A 26900-nucleotide genomic window follows, 5' to 3' on the forward strand; every position below is an offset into this window, starting at 1 on the left:
GCCATCCCTGGAATCAGTCTGATGAACCTTCGTTGCACTCCCTCAATAGCAAGAACGTCCTTCCTCAGATTAGGAGACCAAAACTGTACACAATATTCCAGATGAGGTCTCACTAAGGCCCTGTACAACTGCAGTAAGACCTCCCTGCTCCTATACTCAAATCCCCTAGCTATGAAGGCCAACATACCATTTGCCGCCTTCACCGCCTGCTGTACCTTCATGCCAACTTTCAATGACTGATGAACCATGACACCCAGATCTCGTTGCACCTCCCCTTTTCCTAATCTGCTGCCCTCAAAGCCTCCCTGATAAAGTGCAACATCCCCACCGACACCTGGTAGTCCTTGGCCAAAGACCGCCCTAAGTGGAGGAAGAGCATCCAGGAGGGCGCTGAGCACCTCGAGTCTCGTCGCCAAGAGCATACAGAAAACAAGCGCAGGCAGCAGAAGGAGCGTGCGGCAATCCAGTCCCAATCACCCTTTCCTTCAGTGACTGTAGGTCCCACCTGTGACAGACTGTAATTCCCGTATTGGACTGTTCAGTCACCTAAGAACTCAGTTTTGGAGTGGAAGCAAGTCTTCCTCGATTTCGAGGGACTGCCTATGATGATGAAGGGCAACGGGGCATCTGAGGCCCTAGTGAATGACTGGACCAACAGTCTATCTCCTTACCCAATGAGATTAAAAGATCGAGAAGGAAACAGAGGAAAATGGGAGATGGAGGGTTGAATTAGAATCAAATTAGGTACTGATAGAAAACTAAAAGAGGGAAAGAAAGTTTCAATTGCGAGAGGGGGGGGGGGGGTGGAAAAAGACAAAAAGGAAATGCTAATGTTTTAAATCTCTAAGAAGAATTTACTACAGGTGCAGCATTGGGAATCTGGAGTTCCGGACTCCGGACCGATCGGCGGTAGGGTTGTCTGGAATCCGTAAAATGTTCCAGAATCCGGAGCCTGCCGACCTCGGGACCTTGTCACCGCTCGCCTCACCGTTGCTGCCCTTACCTCGGTGGGGCCCCGCCTGAACACCACCTCCTCGCAGGGCCGGCCCGCGCGACAACATCCTCCTCGGTGGGGCCCCGCCTGAACACCAACTCCTCGCAGGGCCGGCCCGACGACATCCTCCTCGGTGGGGCCCCGCCTGAACACCAACTCCTTGCAGGGCCGGCCCGACGACATGCTCCTCGGTGGGGCCCCGCCTGAACACCACCTCCTCGCAGGGCCGGCCCGCGCGACGACATCCTCGGCGGAGCCAGACAGCCCAGACAGCTCTTCGGTGGGAATGCCCGCCACCCTTTCTGACGTTCCCAAATCCGGAAATACCCAAACCTGGGCTCGGCTGTTTCCGGATCCGTGACGTAAGGAAACAAATCGAAAAGCCCGGAATCCGTAACGGCCTCGGTCCCGAGGGTTGCAGATTTTAGGCGCTGCACCTGTACATGCAGGAATGAGACTCTGATGGAAAACTACTAGTGACCATTGTGAAGGACAAAATTAATTCTCACTTGGAGAAGCATAGGTTAACGAAAGAAAGATTATATAAAGTGCCTTTCATGACCTTCAGACACTCCAAAGCAATTTAAACCAATGATGTAATAGTCACTGTTGTAATGTAGGAAAAGTGGTAGTCAATTTGCATATAGCAAGCTCACACAAACAGCAATGTGATAATGACTACATAATCTGGTTTGTTTTAGATGTTGGTTGAGGAATAAATATTGGCCAGGACACCGGGGATAACTCCCCTGCCCTTCAAAATAGTGTCATGGGATCTTTTACATCTACTGGAGAGTGTCGACAAGTTTAACGTCTGCTTTGAAAGACGGCACCTCCGACAGTGCTGCACTCCCTCAGTACTGCACTCCCTCAGTACTGCACTGGAGTGTCAGCCTGGGATTATGTGCTCAAGTCTCTGGAATGGGACTTGAACCCACAACACTGACTCTGAGGCGAGAGTGCTACATCATAAACTATTTTTTTTTTAAATCATTCATTCACGGGATGTGGGCATCCTGGCAAGGCCAGCATTTATTGCCCATCCCTACTTGCCATTGAGAAGGTGGTGGTGAGCTACCGCCTACAACCGCTGCAGTCTGTGTGGGGAAGGTGCTCCCAGGAAGTTCCAGCCACCATGAAGGAATAGCAACACATTTCCAAGTCAGGATGGTGTGTAACTTGGAGGGGAACTTGGAGGTGGTGGTATTCACATCCATCTGATGCCCATGTCCTTCTAGATGGTTGAGATCACGATCAGTAAAGTACAACATCCCTACCGACACCTGGGAGTCCCTGGCCAAAGACCGCCTTAAGTGGGGGAAGAGCATCCGGGAGGGCGCTGAGCACCTCGAGTCTCATCGCCGAGAGCGTGTAGAAATCAAGCGCAGGCAGCGGAAAGAGCGTGTGGCAAACCTGTCCCACCCACCCTTTCCCTCAACGATTATCTGCCCCACCTGTAACTGGGACTGTGGCTCTCGTATTGGATTGTTCAGCCACCTAAGGACTCATTTTTAAGAGTGGAAGCAAGTCTTCCTCGATTCCGAGGGACTGCCTATGATGATGATGATGATGATGATGATGATGATGATTGAGATCAATCAAAACAACGCAGACCAGGAATTGAAGCTAGTATGCATCAGTTCAACTATTCTCTAGAGAAATTGTCTCTCTCGTCTCTGTCTCTCTCGTCTCTGTCTCTGTGCATTGGAAAGAAGTCTGTTAAGACCCTGTCCGTCTATAGTCCTACATTTTGCAGTAATCATTTGTATTCACTGCTGAACGTGAAGTTAAGGCAACGGTCCAATGACTGAAATAGAACTTTTTTTTCTGTCCCATAATTATCGTTAACTGCTATTTTTTTTTTTCATGGTCTTCCAAGAAAACTATTTAATTCAAATTCTGATAACGTTTAGCTATAGGCATTACTTCTAACATGCAATCCGCCCCCCCCACCAATGTTCCCTATAATATCTGTATAAGAGATGAGTGAGCACTGTTTTAGGAGCCGCGGGGCCCCTTTAAGGGGCTGCGTGGGCCATTCAAAATATTGTGCATGCGCAGTGTTTACATTAAGCTGGCTAGCCGGCTATGCGCGAGCCGGAGTGGGGTGGGGGGGTGTACCGCACTTAAACCTTGAGGCATAAAATGGGACACTAGTTTGCACGCTGACGCACTTTAATACATTGTGTGTCACGTGATTTAATGCTCTTGTCATTATGAAACATCGTATCATCCAACCTACTGTGAGCAATGGCGTGGAAGATGCACAACGTTAAATCTTTCAGTAGATGCACATTCTTAAAACTGATGGACCAAAGTCTGTTCTCTCCCTTTCAGGAATGACCACCATGGAAAGTATAGGCGTCTACATATTTGCAGCCGCGTCAGGTGGACTTCCCACGAACGAGACCACCTTCGTCAAGCTGCTGAAAGAGCAAGGCTACTCCACCGGCCTTATTGGTAAGACACAGCGGCCATCAGTGGCCGTGCCTTCAGCTGCCTCGGCTCTAACCTCTCTTCCTAAACATAGAAAATAGGTGCAGGAGTAGGCCATTCGGCCCCTCGAGTCTGCACCACCATTCAATAAGATCATGGCTGATCATTCACCTCAGTACCCCTTTCCTGCTTTCGCTCCATACCCCTTTGATCCCTTTAGCCGTAAGGGCCATATCTAACTCCCTCTTGAACATATCCAATGAACTGGCATCAACAACTCTGCGGCAGGGAATTCCACAGGTTAACAACTCTCTGAGTGAAGAAGTTTCTCCTCATCTCAGACCTAAATGGCTTACCCCTTATCCTTAGACTATGCCCCCTCGTTCTGGACTTCCCCAACATCGTGAACATTCTTCTCGCATCTAACCTGCCCAGACCCATCAGAATTTTATGTGTTTCTATGAGATCTCCCCTCATCCTTCTAAACTCCAGTGAATACAGGCCCAGTCGATCCAGTCTCTCCTCATATGTCAATCCTGCCATCCCTGGAATCAGTCTGGTGAACCTTCGCTGCACTCCCTCAATAGCAAGAACGTCCTTCCTCAGATTAGGAGACCAAAACTGAACACAATATTCCAGGTGAGGCCTTACCAAGGCCTTGTACAACTGCAGTAAGACCTCGCCACTCCTATACTCAAATCCCCTAGCTATGAAGGCCAACATACCATTTGCCGCCTTCACCGCCTGCTGTACCTGCATGTCAACTTTCAATGACTGATGAACCATGACACCCAGGTATCGTTGCACCTCCCCTTTTCCTAATCTGCCACCATTCAGATAAGATTCTGCCGCCTTGTTTTTGCCACCAAAGTGGATAACCTCACATTTATCCACATTATACTGCATCTGCCACTTGTTTGCCCACTCACCTAACCTCCCCGTCTCTCTACCTCTCTATCCTTTTTAAGACGTTCCAGAAAGTCTACTTCTTTGACCAAGCTTTTGCTCACCTGTCCTAATATTACTGGAAAGCTGTTTCCAGTGGGATTTCTCAGGGCTCAGTACTAGATCCCATGCTTTTTCTGGTATATATCAATGATTTAGACTTGAATGTAGGGAGTATGATTAAGAAGTTTGGAAATGATACTAAAATCGGCTGTGTGGTTGGTAATGAAGAAAGCTGTAGACTGCTGGAAGATATCAATGTACTGGTCAGGTGGGCAGAACAGTGGCAAATGGAATTTAATCCGGAGTAGTGTGAGGTAATGCATTTGGGGAGGGCTAACAAGGCAAGGGAATGCACATTAAAAATGGTAGGACACTGAAGTGTAGAGGAACAAAGGGTCTTTGGAGTGCAGGTCCGCAGATCCCTGAAGGTAGCAGGCCAGGTAGATAATATGTTTAAAAAGGCATACGGAATACTTGCCGTTATTAGTTGAGGCATAGAATACAAGAGCAGGGAGGTTATGCTTGAACTGTATGGGCCCAATTTTGGCCAACCCTTTTTTTTGCCGCACTGATCCTTTATGCGCCGACTTTGTGCGCTGGAAAGGGCGCCCAAAAACTTTTAGTATCCTGGCCCCTCTGCCGAGTGTCCCGGGTCCTGGCGCGACGTCCATGGTGGGGTGGGGGGGGCGGAGCTACAGCCCTGCGCTGAAAACACTGCCGGCAGCTGTCCGCATGCGCAGTGGAGTCTGCGAGCATGCTGCTCTCCCTCCCAGCGTGTCCTGCAAGCTGTCAGCAGGACCCGATGTTCACCGCCCCTAGCCATGGCCGAATGGTCACCCGCGTCCTGAATGCAGCCCAGGCTGTCAGAACCCTACCCGAGATGCCGTCAGCCCAGCCTTTCCTCTCCCTCACTTCCCCCGCCCCCCCCCCCCCACCCCCACCGATGCCGTGGAGCCCAGCCTTTCCTCTCCCTCTCTCCCTTCTCTCCCAAACCCCCCCTCACAGGCCGGCCCGCTGCCTTCCCCGGCCCAAGGTAGGATTTACTTAAAATATTTAATTGTTAATCAATTGTTTATCTGAGTTCTTTATTTTTATTTAGTTATTTTAACTTTTATTTGGAATGTTTGGTGCTTGGGTGGAGGTCCTTACCTGCGCCGATTTCTTAACTGTCCGCAAGGTTTTTCAGAGCTGACCACATACGCTGACCTAAGTCGATTTGGACTAAGTTTTTGCTGGCCAAAGTGGCATAAATGGCCAAAACTGGCATAAGTGAATGGGAACGCCCCCTTTTGGGGGAAAGAAAAATCGTACCTAACTGACTTACTCTGGAGCAAATTTTTGGGGGAAATGGCATTTTTTAACTTACTCCAGCAAAAACAACTTACTCCAAAAAATTGATGCAAGTCATGGCCAAAATTGAGCCCAATAAAACACTAATTAGGTCACAACTAGAGTACTGCGTGCCGTTCTGGTCACAACATTACAATGAAGATGCGATTGCATTGGAGCGGGTACAGAGGAGGTTTATGAGGATGTTGCCGGGAGTGGAGAATCTTAGCTATGAGGACAGATTGGATAGGCTGGGTTTGTTTTCTTTGGAAGAGAGGAGGCTGAGGGGAGACCTTATTGAGGTGTATTAAATTATGAAGGGCCTAGAAATAGTGGATAGAAAGGGCCTACTTCCCTTGGCAAATGGGTCAACAACCAGGGGCATAGATTTAAAGTAATTGGTAGAAGGTTGAGAGGGGATTTGAGGAGAAATTTCTTCACCCAGCGGGTGCTGGGGGTCTGGAACTCACTGCCTGAAAAGGTGGTCAAGGCAGAAACCCTCACCACATTTAAAAAGTACTTGGATGTGCACTTGAGGTGCCAGAACCTACAGGGCTAGGGACCAAGAGCTGGAAAGTGGGATTAGGCCGGATAGCTCTTGGCCGGCCGGCACGGACACGAAGGACCGAAATGGCCTCCTTCTGTGCTGTAAATTTCTATGATCCTACCTTCCCATGGCTCGGTGTCATATTTTGTCTGATAACGCTCCTGTGAAGCGCCTTGGGATGTTAAAGATGATCTATAAATGCAAATTGTCGTTGAGCATCAATTTTTTTTTTTTGCAGTAATCAAATATTACTTCAGACGGAGTACATACAGAAAATGTTAGAACTTCAGGACGATTGGCATCTGAGTTCTGTGCGGCGGATTTTTAAAAAAAGACCTTTCATTTATATAGCACCTTTCATGACCTTGGGACATCCCAAAGTGCTTCAGACAGTGAAGTACGTTTTGAAATGTAGTCACTGTAGTAATGTAGGAAATGAGGCCGCCAATTTGCACACAGCAATGCACTAATGCCAAGATCATCTGTTTTTAGTGATGTTGGTCGAGGGATAAATATTGGCCAAGACATCGAGGAGAGCTGCCTTGCTCTTCAAAATAATGCCCACAGGATGTTTTTGTGCCCACCTGAGAGAGCAGTTGGGGTCCTCAGTTTAACGTCTCATCCAAAAGTCAACGCTTCCAACAATGCAGCGCTCCCACAGTGCTGCACTGATGTGTCGGCCGAGATTTTTGTGCTCAAGTCTCTGGAGTGGGACCTACAACCTTCTGACTCTTGAGGCGAGGGTGCTACCCACTGAGCCCCAGTTACCACTTTACTTTGACCCAGCTTTCTCTCATGTGGAGGGGGAGGTGGAGGGAGAGAACTAATCTAGCCTGCTGTCTGTTTCTAGCATTTCAAATTTCCAGTATTCATGGGCTTTCTTTTTTAATCCTACATTCCCCAAGTTTACCCAGTCTCCTCATACTGTGGCATCTGTGAGGAAGGGACTTAACTACGAGGGTAGATTTGAGTAAAGTTGGGTTATAGTTCCTGGAGGTGAGGGGAAATAAGAGGCAATCTGACTGAGGTGTCCAAAATGATGATGGGGAATGCATTGACTCTTTTCGGCCAGTAGGACAATCCAGGAGAACGGGGCAGTTTTGTGGAATTTGAACTCTGGCTGGTTTTACAAACAACTAATTGCTTCACACAAAAGATTGTGAGAATGTGGGACTTGCTTTAATGCAGAAGCAGTTGAGATATTTAAAATGGAGATAAATGTGTGAGTGGAGCTGCCATGATGAACAAAATGGTGGAGCAGGCTTGATTAGTCCTTATTAAACACATCTTTGACATCTTAAAGAAGGAAAGAGTGGGTACATTCGAACATGTCAAACTAAATATTATTCCTTATTCCACAATAGAACTCCAATGTCTGCCATGAGAGAGCGAGAGACTCCCTCTCTGTGGAAAATGGAAATGAATGATTAATTGAGAGCTGTCTCAATTAATCTGACTGAGGTTTGTAGCTTCTATTTAATGACCTAATTAAGTTCCCAGCATGTGGAGATGTGACCTACATTTTTCAGTTTGAAAAATTGCATGCTCATCAAAGGATGCTGGTAGCCATATTCCTGCTAGTCTCCAACAGCTGGGCTCCACCTGCTGCTGGTCTCCTGAGCTGAAGCCATACATCACACCTAAACTCTACCATGCACTGGCTAAGGAGATAACATCATCATCATAGGCAATCCCTCGAAACGAGGATGACTTGCTGCCATGCCGAAAAGGGATGAGTTCACAGGTGTTTCAATGAATGACCTAATATTCCAGATCCCGAACTACATCTTGATGGGTGGAAGATGCCTGTGCCTGGATTTTTTTTTAACGTGTAGTGGCCATAACACACCAGCCACCACACGGGCTTGCCAGAGTTAGGTCTTGGTCCAGTGGCAAGGGTTAACCAAGACGACTGAAGACCAAGCTATGCTGCACGGACCTAGTGCGCGCACATATCGCAGTGTGGGCTGGCCCGTGCTGCCCCTGGGCCCTGAACTCGCGCCTCTCTTGGGCCCCGATCACGTCCCGTGGAGGCATACCACTGCAAGGTACAGCCTCGAGCTGGTGAGGAGGGCGGAGGCAGCGAAGAGGGATGTCACCAAGATCCAGCTCGGTGATTGGAGCGTGGGCAGGTACAGCAGGAGCAGTGAGGTCGGGGCAAAGGAGCAGCGAGAGTTTGTAGAGAGGGAGATAACACCAGATCTGAATGCACAAAGCATTGGTAACCAGATGGATGAATTAATGGCACAAATAGAGATCAATGGGTTTGATCTAGTAGTCATTACTGGGACGTAGTTGCAGGGTGACCAAGGTTGGGAAATACATATTCTAGGGTACTTGATTTTTAGAAACGATGGGACAAATGGAAAAGGAGAGAGAGGGTTGGGGGGTAGCCCTGATAAAAGATGAGATGAGGACAGTAGTGGGAAAGGATCTTCACCCAGAAAATCAGGATGTAGAATTAATATGGGTGGAGTTAAGAAATAACAAAGGGCACAAAACACTGGTGGGAGTAGTTTATAGGCCCCCCTAACAGAAAATGTAGTGTTGGACAGAGTATAAATCAGCAAATTAGAGGAGCATTAGTAACCAGGGTAATGCAATAATTGTAGGGGACTTTAATCTTCACAGAGACTGGGCACACCAAATTGGCAAAAGTAGTTTAGAGGAAGAGTTCATGGAATGCATTTGAGACAGTTTACTAGAACAATATGTTGAGGAATCAACTGGGAACAGGCTACTTTAGATCTAGTATTATGTAATGAGACAGGATGAATTAGTAATCTTGTAGTAAAGGATCCTCTTGGGAAGAGTAACCATAATATGATGGAATTTAATACTGAGTTTTAGAGTGATGTGGTTAAAGCATCATAAATTTAAACAAAACCAATCACGTAGTTTTGAGGGGTGATTTAGCTAAGGTAGATTGGGAAATTTGATTAAAAGTTATGACTGTAGATAAGCAATGGTGAACATGTAAAGAAATAATTTATAATTCGCATCGCATATACATTCCCTTGAAAACTGAAAAAAAATGGGTCTTGTCTCCCCTGGCTGGAGAGTCGAGAGCTAGGTAGGGGTCAAGGGGCTGGATTTTTGCCGACTTTGCGACCAGATTTTCACCGCGATTTGACCCTCTGCGGTGAAAACCCGGTTGGCGGGATCTTCAGGCATCTCTTTGAGGCGACGCTTCCACGTGAAACCACGTGCAATGCCGCGGATTGCATTACCGTGTACTTTCAGCACTCTCCCGACCCTTACGTCAAACCTGTCGGTGCAGCACTGCAAGCAGCAGTAAGTATGAAGACCTGCAAAAAGGTAAGTTAAAGTTTTTATTTTTAAATTATTTTTCAGTGATTTAGTAGGTAAGTGTTTTTTTGAATGTTTTTTGCAAATTTTTTTTTTTGTTCTTTTCCCCCCTCCCAAGGTCTCTCTCGCAGCACTACCAGCCCCAGACTAAAGTTGCCGAAACTCGCGGTTTGCGCCGAGAATCCTCATCCAACGCTGACTTTACCAGATGTAAAGGCCGAAAGTTAGGCCTAAAAACAGTAGCGCAGTTTTTGCCGAAAACTGAAAATCTAGCCCATAGTCTCTAGATAAGGGATCAGCCCTATAAGACTGAGATGAAGAAAACTTTCTTCACTCAGAGAGGATTGTGAATCTCTGGCATTCTCTACCACAAGGGGATGTAGATGCTCATTCATAAAGTATAATCGAGACTGAGATCGATAGATTTTTTTTGATATTGAGCGAATCAAGGACTATGAGGCTAATGAGGGAAGGTGGAGTTGAGGTCAATCACCCATGATCTTATAGAATGGTGGAGCAGGCTTGAGGGCTGTATGGCCTACTCCTGCTCCTATTTCTTATGTTCTCAAATGCTGGTGGATGAAAAACTCTTGAGTCTGTGATTGCATTTTACTTGATTTAAGCAAAATAAAACCCTGATTCCTACAAAATAAATTTGTGGATGAGCAGGGTAATTAAGATTTCACCATAATAAAGCAGTGAGTAGTGTCTCTGTATCTCTATTACCATTAAATGCGTCACTGAGTTGCCAATGGTCGCGATTCACTCAGAATGTGATTTGTGCAAGATTTTAAACATAGCTTTCCACATGGTTTGTTTTTTCTAAATAACTACCAATAAAACCCAATTAATTATCAATGACTGCAGGTCCTTTTCTTCTTCTTTCCTCATTCCCGCCGCCCCGTATTCCGTGCTAATCGTCACTCTGGCGAAAGCTCAGTGCGTGGGGGCTGGAATAAGGTTGTCTCGCACCTCCATTGGGGGAGGGGGTCGCTACTGAGGGCTATTGTTAGGACAGAGAAGAGGGAGCTATACTATGCATCTAACTACATCGGAACATAATTAAGGCGTTCTGCCATTCACTCGGATCATGGCTGATCTGCACCTTAACTCCATTTGCACATAATCCCTTGATACCTTTACCTACCAAAAATCTAGCAGACTCCGACTTGAAAGCTCCAAATATCCTCGCAGGCTAAAGATTTCACCATACTAAAGATGAGCATAGTGTCTGTGTTTCTGTTGTCATTATTTTGTCGCTGAGTTGCCAATGTTCATGATTCACTTTTGGGAAAGAGAGTTTGAAATTTGTATCCCCCTTTATGTGGAAAGAGTGCTTCTTGATTTTGCTGCTGAATGGCCTGGCTCCAATTTTAAGATTATGTCCCCTCGTTCTTGAATTCCCCCCACCAGAGGAAATTGTTTCTCCATATCTACCCTGTCAAATCCTTTTAACATTTTAAACCCCTCCATCAGTTCACCCCTCAATCTCCTATACTCGAGAGAATACAGAGGAAAGTTACCGGCCTTGGTTCCATATCCCTTAATACTCTTGCCAAACAATCTATCTACCTCTCTGTTGCCATTTATGGCTCCTCTAGCCCCATCTTTTGTTTCTTTACTTATCCCATTACCCCACCCCCTTTTGCGTTGCACCATCATCCCTTTATTTATTTAATCACACCTGTTTTCCATCCTATCACAGACCTTCCCTTTTGTTCTCCCCCTCACCCCCTCCTGCCTCTGTACTTTGCTTAAAACCTGCAACTTTTTCCAGTTCTGACAAAAGGTCATTGACCTGTAAAGTTAATGACCCTGAAATTCCCGTGGGCATTTTCGAGAAAAAATACACACCCATTAAGCTGCTGTCCACGTTCGGCTTTCCGATGCTGAGGCCTCCTTCGACTGCGATTTGCAGCATGTGCACGTCGACATGTTCGCAGGCCTACAGCTGGAGTCATGTGGCTCTGGGCAGCCAATCGGGTATGGTATCATAGTAATAGGAGTTACGCAGGGTCCTAAACTCCTTTAACTATGATTGTGATAGAGCCCGAAACACCCAAAACACAGCCCCAAATATCCAAAACACTAATAAAAAAAAAATAGAAAATAATTACACTACATTCGTTTAAATTAAAGTTATTAATGTATTAAAAAAAATAATTTCCCGATTTAAAAAAATTTTTTTTTTTTAAATAAACTTACCATTGTGGGGAAGGTTTTTAATGATAAAATATGCTTTAATAACTTTATATTTATGTTTGTGTTTTTTTTTAAATTTGCACCTGTAAAAGTAGACTATGTGCCTGCTTTTTCAGGCGCAAGATTTTTGAGGACATTTGTTAGCGTAAATATCGGCAATTTCAACTTACAAGTGTCCTCGCTCCCGAGATGCGACCTTCTGTCAAGCCAGAAACTTGACAGATCAGAAGTAGGCCATACAGCCCCTCGAGCCTGCTCCGCCATTCACTAAGATCATGGCTTATCCGATCATGGACTCGGCTCCACCTCCCCGCCCACACCTCATAATCCCTTATGCCCTTATCGTTTAAGAAACTGTCTATTTCTGTCTTAAATTTATTCAATGTCCCATCTTCCACAGCTCTCTGATGCAGTGAATTCCACAGATTTCCAACCCTCTGAGAGAAGAAATTTCTCCTCATCTCTTTTAAATGGGCGGCCCCTTATTCTAAGATCATGCCCTCTAGTTCTAGTCTCCCCCATCAGTGGAAACATCCTCTCTCTAGCCACCTTGTCAAGCCCCCTCATAACCTTATAAGTTTCGATAAAATCGCCTCTCATGAGTAGAGGCCCAACCTACTCAACCTTTCCTCATAAGTCAACCCCCTCATCCCCGGAATCAACCTAGTGAACCTTCTCTGAACTGCCTCCAAAACAAGTATATCCTTTTGTCAATATGGAAACCAAAACTGCACGCAGTATTCCAGGTGTGGCCTCACCAATACCTTGTATAGCTGTAGCAAGACTTCCTTTCTTTTATACTCCATCCTTTTTGCAATAAAGGCCAAGATACCATTGGCCTTCCTGATCACTTGCTCTACCTGCATACTATCCTTTTGTGTTTCATGCACAAGTACCCCCAGGTCCCGCTGTACTGCAGCACTTTGCAATCTTTCTCCATTTAAATAATAACTTGCTCTTTGAACCATTTATCCCGACACTCTGTTTTCTGTTAGTTAGCCAATCCTCTATCCATGCTAATATATTACCCCTAACCCCGTGAACTTTTATCTTGTGCAGTAACCTTTTATGTGGCAACTTGTCAAATGCCTTCTGGAAATCCAAATACACCACATCCACTGGTTCCCCTTTATCCACCCTGTTCGTTACATCCTCAAAGGACTCCAGCAAATTTGTCAAATATGACTTCCCCTTCATAAATCTATGCTGACTCTGCCTGACTGAATTTTGCTTTTCCAAATGTCCTGCTACTGCTTCTTTAATAATGGATTCCAACATTTTCCCAACCACAGATGTTAGGCTAACTGGTCTATAGTTTTTTGTCTGCCTCCTTTTTTAAATAGGATCCTTCCTATCCACTCTATCTCGGCCCTTCATAATTTTATACACCTCGATTAGGTCTCCTCTCCGGCTCCTCTGTTCCGAAGAAAAGAACCCCAGCCTATCCAATCTTTCCTCATAGCTAAAATTCTTCAGTCCAGGCAACATCTTCTCTGTACCCTCTCTAGTGCAATCACATCTTTTCTGTAATGTGGTGACCAGAACTGCACGCAGTACTCCAGCTATGGCCTAACTAGTGTTTTTACAGTTCAAGCATAACCTCCCTGCTCTTATACAAAAGCAAGATACTGCAGATGCTGGAATCTGGAATAAAAACACACTATGTTGGAAATCTTAGGTCAGGCAGCATCTGTGGAGAGGAAGCAGAGTTAACGTTTTGGGTCGCTGACCCTTCGTCAGAACCCTCACTACCTCCTTGAATGCCTCCCACTGCTCTGGCACTGATTTACCTTCAAGTAGCTGTTTCCAGTCCACTATGGCTAAATCATACCCCAGCTTAGTAAAATTCACTCTTCCCCTGGTCTATTCCTGGTCTATCTTTGTCCTTTTCCATAACTACCCTAAATCTAACTGAATTATGATCTCTACCACCGCAATGCTCTCCCACTGATGCCCCTTCCATCATCATCGTTATAGGTAGTCCCTCGGGGTCGAGGATGACTTGCTTCCACACTGAAAATGAGTACTCGGGTGACTGATGAACTCATTTTAAACGGTGGAAGATGCCTGCGTGAGAACTCTTAACGTGGGGTGGCCGTTGCACACCAGCCACCACACGGGCTTGATGGAGCACGGTCTTGGTCCAGTGGCAAGGGGATCCAAGACGACTGGAGACCAGGCTCTGTGTTTGGTCACCTCTCCTAATGTCTCCTAACTTCAGCATTTATTTTCTGCGAGATGGCCCTGGATCGTTTTTCTATGTTGTCAATTGTAACTGACTGAGGGGAGTTGGATTTCTTCCGACATCTGTCCCTTCAGAATACAATTTTCAAGAAATAACAGTCAGTGGAAATCTTGCACGCTCTGTTTGAAATCCCTAATACATACTGGCCAGAAGAACTTTCTACAGGTATCTGACTTCATGATTACTTTGGATACAACAACTTGTATTTATATAGCGCATTTAACATTGTAAAATATCACAAGGCACTTCCCCTTCCACCTGCCCAGCTTCATTCCCTAAAACTAAGTCGAGAATCGCCCCCTTTCTTGTTGGGCTTGCTACGTACTGGCTTAAAAAAAAGTTCTCCATGCATTTTAAGAATTCTGCTCCCTCTATACCTTTCACCCGTATTCTATCCCAGTTAATATAAGGGTAGTTGAAATCCCCTACTATTACTGCCCTATAGTCTTTGCAATTCTCAAAAATGTGCCTACACACTTGCTCTTCTAACTCCCTCTGACTATTTGAGGGTCTCTAGTACAGTCCCAGCAGTGTGATTGCCCCTTTTTTTTGTTCTTCACCGCTATTTGTGGGAGCTTGCTGTGTGCAAATTAGCTCCTGTCGTTTCCTGCATTACAACAGTGGCTCCATTTCCAATGTACCTCATTGGGTCTGAAGCGCTTTTGGGACGTCCTGAGGTTGTGAAAGACGCTGTAGAAATGCACGTTCATTCTTTCTCTTTTATGTTTCTTTGTTCTTGCTTTCCAGGGAAGTGGCACCTTGGTTTAAATTGCGAAACGAGTGACGATCACTGTCACCACCCGCTCCGCTACGGCTTCGACTACTTTTACGGCCTCCCGTTGTCCAATCTGCGCAACTGCAAGCCCGGCGGGGGCGACATCTTCATCGTGGGGTCACGGAATATCATCCGTGCCTCGGTCAAGGTTGTGACTCTGGCCCTGTTCACAATGCTGGCGCTGGATTACTTTCGCCTCCTGAAGGTCCCTTGGAGGGCCCTGGCTTTCATCTTCCTGGCCGCCGCGCTGCTGCTCTCCGCCGTGCTGCTCTTCTTCTCCCAGTTTCGCAACCTCAACTGCATCCTGATGAGAAACCAGAGGATCATTCAGCAGCCCTTCTCCACGGAGAACCTGACGCACAGGATGACCAGTGAAGCCACAGGTTTCCTGGAACGGTAGGAGATGTGGTTTGGGGGTTGAAAGTTCCCTCCCTTTTTCTCCCCCCGCCCCCCAACTTCATTATGTTTGTTGTGTTGTCTTACTCCCGCTTACATCATCGCATCAACATTGGAATGATCGGCGATGCTTATCGACCTTGGAAGGGGGTACAATGCAGAATCACCGGATTGATGCCAGACCTTTTAAAGGGTTAAATTTAAACGGCAAGGTTGCGTAAACTTAATGGGGCTGGATTTTCATTTCTGCTCATTTCAGGGTTGGGGTGGGGGTGGTGGTAATGGCAGCGGGGTGGTAAAGTTTGTGGCTCAGCAAAATTCATCGGCTAGGCCCAGAGCGCTAAGGGTGGCATTCCACACCTCTCTTAGGGCGCTCGGCCAGCTGAGCAACTGAAAATCCTGGGAACTAAACAGCCGGCCTCTGAGCTCTTAGAGGCTTGGGGGGGGGGGGGGGAAAGAGGGAGCTTTCAAACCCCAAACCACAACTCCCTGCCTAAACCTCTCTGCCTCTCATTCCTCCTTTAAGACGCTCCTTAAAACCAAAAGCTTTTGGTCACCTGCGGTAATTTCTACTGGCAGATGCAGTATAATGTGGATAATGTGAGGTTATCCATTTTGGTGGCAAAAACACGAAGGCAGAATATTATCTGAATGGCGGCAGATTAGGAAAAGAGGAGGTGCAGCGAGACCTGGGTACATCAGTCATTGAAAGTTGGCATGCAGGTACAGCAGGTGGTGAAGAAGGCAAATGGTATGTTGGCCTTCATAGCTAGCGGATTTGAGTATAGGAGCAGGGAGGTCTTACTGCGGTTTTACAGGGCCTTAGTGAGGCCTCACCTCGAATATTGTGTTCAGTTTTGGTCTCCTAATCTGAGAAAGGATGCTCTTACTATTGAGGGAGTGCAGCGAAGGTTCACCAGACTGATTCCCAGGATCGCAGGACTGACATATGAAGAGTGACTGGATCGACTGGGCCTGTATTCACTGGAGTTTAGAAGGATGAGAGGGGATCTCAGAATCATATAAAATTCTGACGGGATGGGACAGGTTAGATGCAGGAAGAATGTTCCCGATGTTGGGGAAGTCCAGAACCAGGGGACATAGTCTAAGGATAAGGGGTAAGCCATTTAGGACCGAGATGAGGAGAAACGTCTTCACCCAGAGTTGCTAACCTGTGGAATTCTCTACCGCAGAGAGTTGTTGATGCCAGTTCATTGGATATATTCAAGAGAAAGTTAGATATGGCCCTTACGGCTAAAGGGATCAAGGAGAGAAAGCAGGAAAGGGGTACTGAGGTGAATGATCAGCCATGATCTTATTGAATGGTGGTGTAGGCTCGAAGGGCTGAATGGCCTACTCCTGCACCTATTTTCTATGTTTCTATGTGGCTCGGTGTCAAATGTTTAAATCTCATAATACTGTTGTGAAGCACCTTGGGACGGGTTCACTACGTTAAAGGCGCTAAATGAATACAAATTGTTATTGTTCTCTACGCTCCACAGCGCAGCGCAGAGATGTCCATGGAGTGCAGCTCTCAGCTTAGTACTTATCTTTATTACATTTATCTGGCTTTTATCTGAGGTTCTATAATCTTCAAGTGCCAGCTTCTCTCTCCACTGTCCCAGTCTTCCCCACCCCCAACCACCCACACATTCTGTGGGTTAAAAAGCACAATATCATGGCAGTAACAACATGTCTGCAAAGATAGGTTAGCCTTTTAACAGGCCAGTACTCTTAAACCTTCCCTGTTCCCTCCCTTTTCTGCCTGGTGTGCGCACTCTCTTTCACTGCCTGTCGCTTTCATCTCTTGCCAATTTTTCTTTGCATGTTTCTCTCTCTCTCGCTCTCGTATCTATCTCTCTGGCTCTCTTCTCGTATCCTTATCTCTCTCTTGCTCTCTTATCCTTATCTATCTCTCGTGCTCGCTAATCCTTATCTCATAAGATAAGAAGGTTGCTTCCACCCATTCTTTATCATATATTCAGCCAATAGAGCCCACTGATTATTTCTATCTTAATTTAATTAATTTTAACGAAGCTGCCACTGGTTATACAAGTATTGGAAGTAACACAAGTAATACCGCTGGGCAGGCCACATAGTTCGCATGCCAGACACGAGACTCCCAAAGCAAGTGCTCTACCCAGAACTCTTTCATGGCAAACAAGCGGAAACGTTACAAGGACACCCTCAAAGCCTCCCTGATGAAGTGCAACATCCCCAATGACACCTGGGAATCCCTGGCCAAAGACCGCCCTAAGTGGAGGAAGTGCATCCGGAAGGGCGCTGAGCTCCTCGAGTCTCGTCGCCGAGAGCATGCAGAAAACAAGCGCAGGCAGCGGAAAGAGCGAGCGGCAAACCAGACCCACCCACCCCTTCCCTCAACGACTATCTGTCCCACCTGTGACACGGACTGTCGTTCTCATATTGGACTGTTCAGCCACCTAAGAACTCATTTTAAGAGTGGCAGCAAGTCTTCCTGATACTGAGGAACTGCCCATGATGATGACCAGTGATACAACCTTAATTTAGAGAGTGTAACTCAAGACCTCGGCTTGATCAGATCCGCATTTATATTAAGGATGTCATAGCAGCGCATTTGGAAAGAGGTGACATGATGGATCCAAGTCGGCATGGATTTGTGAAAGGGAAATCATGCTTGACAAATCTTCTGGAATTTTTTGAGGATGTTTCCAGTAGAGTGGACAAGGGAGAACCAGTTGATGTGGTGTATTTGGACTTTCAGAAGGCTTACGACAAGGTCCCACACAAGCGATTAATGTGCAAAGTTAAAGCACATGGGATTGGGGGTAGTGTGCTGATGTGGATTGAGAACTGGTTGTCAGACAGGAAGCAAAGAGTAGGAGTAAATGGGTATTTTTCAGAATGGCAGGCAATGACTAGTGGGGTACCGCAAGGTTCTGTGCTGGGGTCCCAGCCGTTTACATTGTACATTAATGATTTAGATGAGGGGATTAAATGTAGTATCTCTAAGTTTGCGGATGACACTAAGTTGGGTGGCAGTGTGAGCTTCGAGGAGGATGCTATGAGGCTGCAGAGTGACTTGGATAGGTTAGGTGAATGGGCAAATGCATGGCAGATGAAGTATAATGTGGATAAATGTGAGGTTATCCACTTTGGTTGTAAAAACAGAGAGACAGACTATTATCTGAATGGTGACAGATTAGGAAAAGGGAAGGTGCAAAGAGACCTGGGTGTCATGGTACATCAGTCACTGAAGGTTGGTATGCAGCTACAGCAGGCGGTTAAGAAAGCAAATGACATGTTGGCCTTCATCGCGAGGGGATTTGAGTACAAGGGCAGGGAGGTGTTACTACAGTTGTACAGGGCCTTGGTGAGGCCACACCTGGAGTATTGTGTACAGTTTTGGTCTCCTAACTTGAGGAAGGGCATTCTTGCCATTGAGGGAGTGCAGCGAAGGTTCACCAGACTGATTCCCGGGATGGCGAGACTGACATATCAAGAAAGACTGGATCAACTGCGTTTGTATTCACTGGAGTTCAGAAGATTGAGAGGGGATCTCATAGAAACATTTAAAATTCTGACGGGTTTAGACAGGTTAGATGCAGGAAGAATGTTCCCAATGTTGGGGAAGTCCAGAACCAGGGGTCACAGTCTAAGGATAAGGGGTAAGCCATTTAGGACCGAGATGAGGAGAAACTTCTTCACCCAGAGAGTGGTGAACCTGTGGAATTCTCTGCCACAGAAGTTGTTGAGGCCAATTCACTAAATATATTCAAAAAGGAGTTGGATGTAGTCCTTACTACTAGGGGGATCAAGGGGTATGGCGAGAAAGCAGGAATGGGGTACTGAAGTTGCATGTTCAGCCATGAACTCATTGACTGGCGGTGCAGGCTCGAAGGGCCGAATGGCCTACTCCTGCACCTATTTTCTATGTTTCTATGTTTTTCAGTGTCGGGGGTTGGCCTGACGCATCAACTTTCCTCCCTCATATCTCACCTTTGCTTTCATGTCTACATCAAACAAGTTCCGATTAGGAAAGGAATAGATTAAAGTCTTCTGTCGTCATCGTTTTGGCCAATCTATTTGAATGGTGTCGATTTAAAGACATTACTTCACCATAGTTGTCGGTTCGTTGACACAGTTCCTTCTGCTGATCGTGAGGGCCATTGTTGTTGCATGTGACTTCGACACCTACTTGCTTTGAAGTCTCAGCTCTCATACTAATTTTGCTTTGAAGACTTTTTTCTCGTATCCTTGTGACAACAAGCTACTGCACATGGCAGACAAGCAGTCCATCGTGCTCTCTGATGTTGCTGTGGCTCCTGGTGCTGTCCCACATTGCCCCGCCTACCATTCACCGCGATGCCGCCGTGCTCCGTGAGATGGAAAAAAATCATGAGCAACATTGACCTTCCCATTCTTGAAGACTTGGAAAAACCCACCACAAAAGCGCTTAAAATCACACCGGTCATTCAGCCAATATTCATGCTACTAGTATCGACCACACTCGACCAGCTCCGTTGGGCGGGCCACATTGTCCGCATGCCGGACACAGGACTCCCAAAGCAAGCGCTCTACTCGGAACTTCTATACGGCAAGTGAGCCCCAGGTGGGCAGAGGAAAAGTTTCAAGGACACCCTCAATGCCTCCTTGATATAGTGTAACATCCCCACTGACACCTGGGAGTCCCTGGCCAAAGACCGCCCTAAGTGGAGGAAGAGCATCCGGAGTCTCGTCGCCGAGAGCATGCAGAAAGCAAGCACAGGCAGCAGAAGGAGCATGCGCGTTGGAGCGTTTGCGCATGCTCAGTGTGAAAAAAACATTGGCACTCGGCCATTTTTGTAGTTCTTTGTAGCTGTTTAATTTTTGAACATTTTTTTAATAAAAGCACATTGCCATCAGCACTTGCAGCCTTCTCACTGTCTTCCCCCCCCCCCCCCCCCCCCCCCGCGGGAAGAACGGGCGCCTCCTCTCCCCTCCGCGGGAAAGAACGGGCGCCTCCTCTTTTCCCCCCCCCCCCAGCGGGAAGAACGGGCGCCTCAGGCTGACTGCAGCATTCTCCGTGCCTGAAGCACTTTCACACAGGTAGGAAGATGGTTTATTTAATCTTTTCTTTGCTTATAAATGTTTATTCAGGTTGGATTTATTTGTAGAAGTATAAATAAGGATTTATTGTAGAATTTAATGAGTTCCCTTCCCCCCCCCCCCCCCCACCTCATTCTGGACGCCTAATTTGTAACCTGCACCTGATTTTTTAATGTGTAGAACAGGTTTTTTCAGTTCTACAAAAATCTTCACTTGCTCCATTCTACTTTAATTTGGAGTACGTTTTCACTGGAAACTTTCAAATCAGGCGTCAGTGGCCGGACACGTCCCCTTTTGAAGAAAAAATTCTGTTTCAAAGTAGAACGGTTCTACCTGACTAGAACTGCAGGAAAAAAAATGTGTAGAATTGCGATTTCTAAGATAGTCCGTTCTCCACCAGTTGCTCCTAAAAATCAGGCGCAAATCATGTGGAAACTTGGGCCCTAAGTGAGTTCTTACATGACTGAACAATCCAATACGAGAACCACAGTCCCTGTCACAGTGGGACAGACAGTCGTTGAGCGTAAGGGTTGGTGGGACTGGTTTTCCGCACGCTCTTTCCGCTGCCTGTGCTTGCTTTCTACGTGCTCTCTGCGACGAGACTCGGAGCTCAGCACCCTTCCAGATGCACTTCCTCTGCTTAGGGCGGTCTTTGGCCAGGGACTCCCAGGTGTCGGGTAATTATGGTAATGTAAATGACTGCTACGCAAAGTATGCTGGACCTCGTAATCTCCGACTGCAGCTGTAATCCAGGCCTATTCGATTGGCTATGATGGGGCATTTTATTTTCCGAGTTTTCTCCTGAATGCTCTGGCTTTCGCTGGGGTCTGGTATCTTCTAGTGCGTTGTCTAGCTAGCGAGTCTTTGTGTGTGTGTGTGTAGCCCTGGAGAGTAATTGTGGTCCAGTCGACCTTTACCCTTTCCTCCCCCAATGTCAGCACTATTCAGCAGGCAGTCAGGAAACAGGAATCCCGACGGATTTGTTCTCGCTCTTTCCCACTTTCTGTACCCCAGAAGTGCTCTCGCCTTGGAGTCGGTAGGTTCGTGGGTTCAAGTCCCATTCCAGACACGAGCACAAATTCCAGGCTGATACTCCATTGTACTGTTGCGGCAGAAATGCGTGATGTTAAACCGAGGCCCCTTCTGCCCCCCTCAGCTGCACCCCATGAGCTATTTTGAAGAAGAGTATGGGAGTTCTTCTTGGTATCCTGGTCAATATTTCTCTCTCAACCAACATCACTTTTTTTAAAAAAAACACATTATCTGGTCATTATCACATTGCTGTGTACAATTGTCTGCTGCAATGCACGACTTTCTTTTTAACCCTGGACACTTGCCAATTGTAGATGGTGTAGTTGCGATTAGATAACGCAAGACAGATGAATTGTTGAACCCAAGACCAGTTTTTTTTTCTCAAGTGGATAGATTGCAGTCAGTGTCATATTTGGAAATGTGAATTTCTGTTGAATATTTTGTAATCATCTTGTTTAAAAGCTGATGATGAGAAGGGGAATGGTAAAAGGAGAGAGGAAACTGGTCTGGAGAAGAGACATTGATTGTTAGTTTGAAGAAGCTATTTTAACATGAACAGCTAGGATCATTAACATCTACCTTGTCATTTGGCTGTCAATTTGTTTTGCTTACACTGATGTGGTCACTCCTCCATCCCTTTATTGGGAATCAGTGACCTTTTTTAGAAGTCCAAAATGTCCACTATAATATTTAGATTGATGTAACTGTAACCTAAATTTTTACTTTGCATAGAAAGCACAGCACGGAAACGGGCCGTTCAGCCCAACAGCTCCATGCAGGTGTTTATGCTCCACACGAGCCTCCTCCCACCCCTCTTCATCTCACCCTATCAGCATATCCCCCTATTCCTTTCTCCCTCATGTGTTTATCTAGCTTCCGGTTAAATGCATCTACGCTATTTGCTTCAAACGTTTCCTGTGGTAACAAGTTCCACACTCTCACCACTCTGGGTAAAGAAGTTCCTCTTGAATTCTTGATTGGGTTTTAGTTGCTATCTTATATTTATGGCTCTGAGTTCTGGTCTCCTCCAAAACTGGAAACATCTTCTCTACATCTACCCGATCAAACCCTTTCATAATATTTAAGACCTCTATCAGGTAACTCCTCAGTCTTCTCTACTAAGTTTAGTTTACTACTTTTCTCCATACCTTGTGCCATTTCCTGGCCAAAGACAGAGGCAGGCCACTAACTGGCTGTGTGCAGAGCTGATCTCCACCTCTGTTCCACCTCTACTTTGCGACCTTCACCTGCATCCAATTCTCCTTTGACCCTGGTCCAATGTGACATTATGACTTCTTTCTCACCACCCCGGTTTAGAGCCTACAGCACGTTTTCTGAAATTCTCTTCCTGAACTTTGCAGCCTCGCAGCATCTCCTCTCTTCCAAAACCTACCAGCAATCCTCTCCTCTCCCAACTCCTGCTTGGTGTCTTGTCCGTCCCTTGCGAATCCTCATAGAACATTTCACATTGGTAAAAGAAAGAAAGACTTGCATTTATATAGCGCCTTTCATGGCCACCGGACATCCCAAAGCGCTTTACAACCAATGAAGTACTTTTTTTGCAGTGTAGTCACTGTTGTAATGTAAGAAACATGGCAGCCAATTCGCACACAGCAAGCTCCCACAAACAGTAACGTGATGACCAGATAAATTGTTTTTGTTCTGTTGATTGAGGGCTAAGTATTGGCCAGGACACCAGGGGATAATTCCCCTCCCTGCTCTTCTTCAAAATAGTGCCATGGGATCGTTTACGTCCACCTGAGAAACCGAGGCCACCTCTGCTCTAATGTCTCATCCGAAAGACAGGCACTTCCAACAGTGCAGCATTCCCTCAGGGCACCCTCAAAGCCTCCCTGATAATGTGCAACATCCCCACTGACACCTGGGAGTCCCTGGCCAAAGACTGCCCTAAGTGGAGGAAGTGCATCCGGGAGGGCGCTGAGCGCTTAGAGTCTCATTGCAGAGAGCATGCAGATATCAAGCGCAGGCAGCGGAAAGAGCGTGCGACAAATCTGTCCCACCCTCCCTTTCCCTCAATGACTATCTGTCCCACCTGTGACGGGGACTGTGGTTCTCGTATTGGACTGTTCAGCCACCTAAGGACTCATTTTAAGAGTGGAAGCAAGTCTTCCGAGATTCCGAGGGGCTGCCTATGATGATGATGACTCCCTCAGCACTGCACTGGAGTGTCAGCCTAGATTTTTGAGCTCGAGTTCCTGGAGTGGCACTTGAACCCACGACCACCTAACTCTGGCGAGAACGCTACCCACTGAGCCGCGGCTGACTGAAGTTTTCCACAAGCGCAGGTTGGTGTCAGTGGAAGTCAGCCATCCACGTTTGCAGTGGGGGGTCACCGTGCTCCCAGTCTGCCCGTGGCACCGTGCTCCCAGTCTGCCCGTGGACGTTGATGCTGCTGCAGCCTTGGGAGATGGAATGTTGCCACGAGCAAAAGTTTCAATGCCGGTTTCGTGGGATGGGAATTCTCACCCGCTGCAGAGCTCCATCGCGACCCCCTCCCCTCCACCACCGACGGCCGCAGCAGGTGAAAGAAGTAAAGACGTCCAATCTCTCTAGAGCCTTTCAAGACGTCCGCAAGCGCTTTACAGCCAATTAAGTACTTTTGGAGTGTAGTCACTGTTGTAATGCATCCAATTTGCGCACAGCAAGATCCCACAAACACCAATGTGATTTGCTTTTTAGGGGTGCTGAATGAGGGATAAATATTGGGGTGTGCCAGCACGAGCTGTGAGGTGAGGGAGATTGTCAGTGTGAACGGAAAGGTGGAGCAGCTGGAGGAGAACAATGAGGAACGATGAGAGTTCCAGCAAGGATGGGGCTGAGAGAGAACAGACCAAAGTGGACTCTGATCGATTAAACGCATCGACAGCATTCCAAGAAGAGCAGAGAACTTCTTGGTACTCTGACCAACCACCACTAAACCAGATTATCTGGTCATTATCTCATTGATGTTTGTGGGGCCATGCTGTGCACAAGTTGGCTGCTACGTTTCCTATTTTGCAACCGTGACTGCACTTCAAAAGTAATTCATTGGCTGCGATATGCTATGGGGCCTCCAGAGGTTGTGAATGGTGCTGTATAAATACAAGTTTGTACTTTTGGGAGGGGTGGAAGGAGCTGAGCATTTCTATGAATGGGGGAGAGAGTGGTGCCTTCAGGTCTCTGACAATTATACAACATAGGAACAGCATTAGGCCATTCAGCTCCTCGAGCCTTTTCCATCATACAATTACATCATGGCTGATCTGTGATCTAACTTCACATAACCACCTTTTTGTTTATTCATTCCTGGAATGTGAGTGTCACTGCCAAGGCTGGCCTTTATTGCCCATCCCTAATTGCCCCTTGAGAAGCTGGGGTGAGCCGCCTTCTTGAACTGCTGCAGTCCGTGTGGTGAAGGTACTCCCACAGTGCAGTTAGGGAGGGAGTTCCAGCATTTTGACCCAGTGACCATGAAGGAACGGGCTGATATATTTCCAAGTCAGGATCGTGTGTGACGTGGAGGGCAACTTGGAGGTGATGGAGGTCCCAAGTGCCTGCTGCCCTTGTCCTCCTCGGTGGTAGAGTTTGCGGGTTTGGGAAGTGCTGTTGAAGAAGCCTTGGTGAGTTGCTGCAGTGCATCATGTAGATGGTACGCACTGCAGCCATGGTGTGCTGGTGGTGGAGTGAGTGAACGTTTAACATAGTGGATGGGGTGGCAATCAAGCAGGCTGCTTTGTCCTGGATGGTGTCCAGCTTCTTGTGTTGTTGGAGCTGCACTCAATACAGGCAAGTGGAAAGTATTCCATCAGACTCCTGCCTTGTGATTTGTAGATGGTGGAAAGGTTTTGAGGAGTCAGGAGATGAGACACTTGCTGCAGAATACCCAGTGTAGCCCTGTAGATTACGGCAATTTACGTGCACATCCAAGTATTTTTTAAATATATTGAGGATTTCTGCCTTTACCATCCTTTCAGGTAGTGAGTTCCAGAGCCCCACTACCCTCTGTGAAGAAATTTCCCCTCCTATCACCTCTAAACCTCCCAATTACTTTAAATCTATGCCCCCTGGTTGTTGACCCCTCTGCCAAGGGAAACAGGTCCTTCCTACCCACTCTACCCAGGCCCCTCATAATTTTATACACCTCACTCAGGTCTCCGCTCAGCTCCCTCTGTTCCAAAGAAAACAGACCCAGCATCTCCAATCTTTCCTCATAACTAAAATTCTCCAGCCCAGGCAACATTCTTGTAAATCTCCTCTGCACCCTTTCCAGTGCAATCACATCTTTCATCACATCGAAACAACATAGAAACATAGAAAATAGGTGCAGGAGTAGGCCATTCGGCCCTTCTAGCCTGCACCGCCATTCAATGAGTTCATGGCTGAACATGCAACTTCAGTACCCCATTCCTGCTTTCTCACCATACCCCTTGATTCCCCTAGTAGTAAGGACTTCATCTAACTCCTTTTTGAATATATTTAGTGAATTGGCCTCAACAACTTTCTGTGGTAGAGAATTCCACAGGTTCACCACTCTCTGGATGAAGAAATTCCTCCTCATCTCAGTCCTAAATGGCTTCCCCCTTATCCTTGGACTGTGTCCCCTGGTTCTGGACTTCCCCAACATTGGGAACATTCTTCCTGCATCTAACCTGTCTAACCCTGTCAGAATTTTAAACGAATCTATGAGGTCCCCTCTCATTCTTCTGAACTCCAGTGAATACAAGCCCAGTTGATCCAGTCTTTCTTGATAGGTCAGTCCCGCCATCCCGGGAATCAGTCTGGTGAACCTTCGCTGCACGCCCTCAATAGCAAGAATGTCCTTCCTCAGGTTAGGAGTCCAAAACTGTACACAATACTCCAGGTGTGGCCTCACCAAGGCCCTGTACAACTGTAGCAACACCTCCCTGCCCCTGTACTCAAATCCCCTCGCAATGAAGGCCAACATGCCATTTGCTTTCTTAACCGCCTGCTGTACCTGCATGCCAACCTTCAATGACTGATGTACCATGACACCCAGGTCTCTTTGCACCTCCCCTTTTCCTAATCTGTCACCATTCAGATAATAGTCTGTCTCTCTGTTTTTACCACCAAAATGGATAACCTCACATTTATCCACATTATACTTTATCTGCCATGCATTTGCCCACTCACCTAACCTATCCAAGTCGCTCTGCAGCCTTATAGCATCTTCCTCGCAGCTCACACTGCCACCCAACTTGGTGTCATCCGCAAATTTGGAGATACTACATTTAATCCTCTCGTCTAAATCATTAATGCACAATGTAAACAGCTGGGGCCCCAGCACAGAACCTTGCGGTACCCCACTAGTCACTGCCTGCCTGTGGTGACCAGAACTGCACACAGTACTCCAACTGTTTTATACGGTTCAAGCAGAACTGGCTGAATTTTTGCCACAATTCTGCGCTGTTTTTTTGACCTAGGCTGCCTTTTTTGGAGCAGACTAAAACCTGCAAGTTTCGCCAAAGCTTCTGCGCCATACTAAACTACTTATGGCCGATTTTTTGACGTCACTAGGGACTGCCGGATGTGTCATTTCTGGCCATTTAAGCGAGTGTGGCCAAGTAAGATTTTTTTTTCAAAAACAGCGCAGTGCACCGTT

General features: G+C 46.7%; 1 protein-coding gene across 2 annotated transcripts in view; it reads left to right on the plus strand.

Annotated features, from left to right (window-relative positions):
- The window catches only part of sts (steroid sulfatase (microsomal), isozyme S), a 112982-nt gene that overhangs the window by 32897 nt on the left and 53185 nt on the right, over positions 1–26900 (plus strand). For both annotated transcript variants that reach the window (XM_070892534.1, XM_070892535.1), the window contains exons 4-5: positions 3332–3454; positions 14758–15181. In XM_070892534.1, the coding sequence (XP_070748635.1) occupies positions 3332–3454; positions 14758–15181 (547 nt within the window). The remainder of the gene's footprint in view (positions 1–3331; positions 3455–14757; positions 15182–26900) is intronic.

The sequence above is a fragment of the Pristiophorus japonicus genome, chromosome 10 (assembly GCF_044704955.1).
Source record: "Pristiophorus japonicus isolate sPriJap1 chromosome 10, sPriJap1.hap1, whole genome shotgun sequence".
In the NCBI taxonomy this organism is placed as follows: Eukaryota; Metazoa; Chordata; class Chondrichthyes; family Pristiophoridae; genus Pristiophorus; species Pristiophorus japonicus.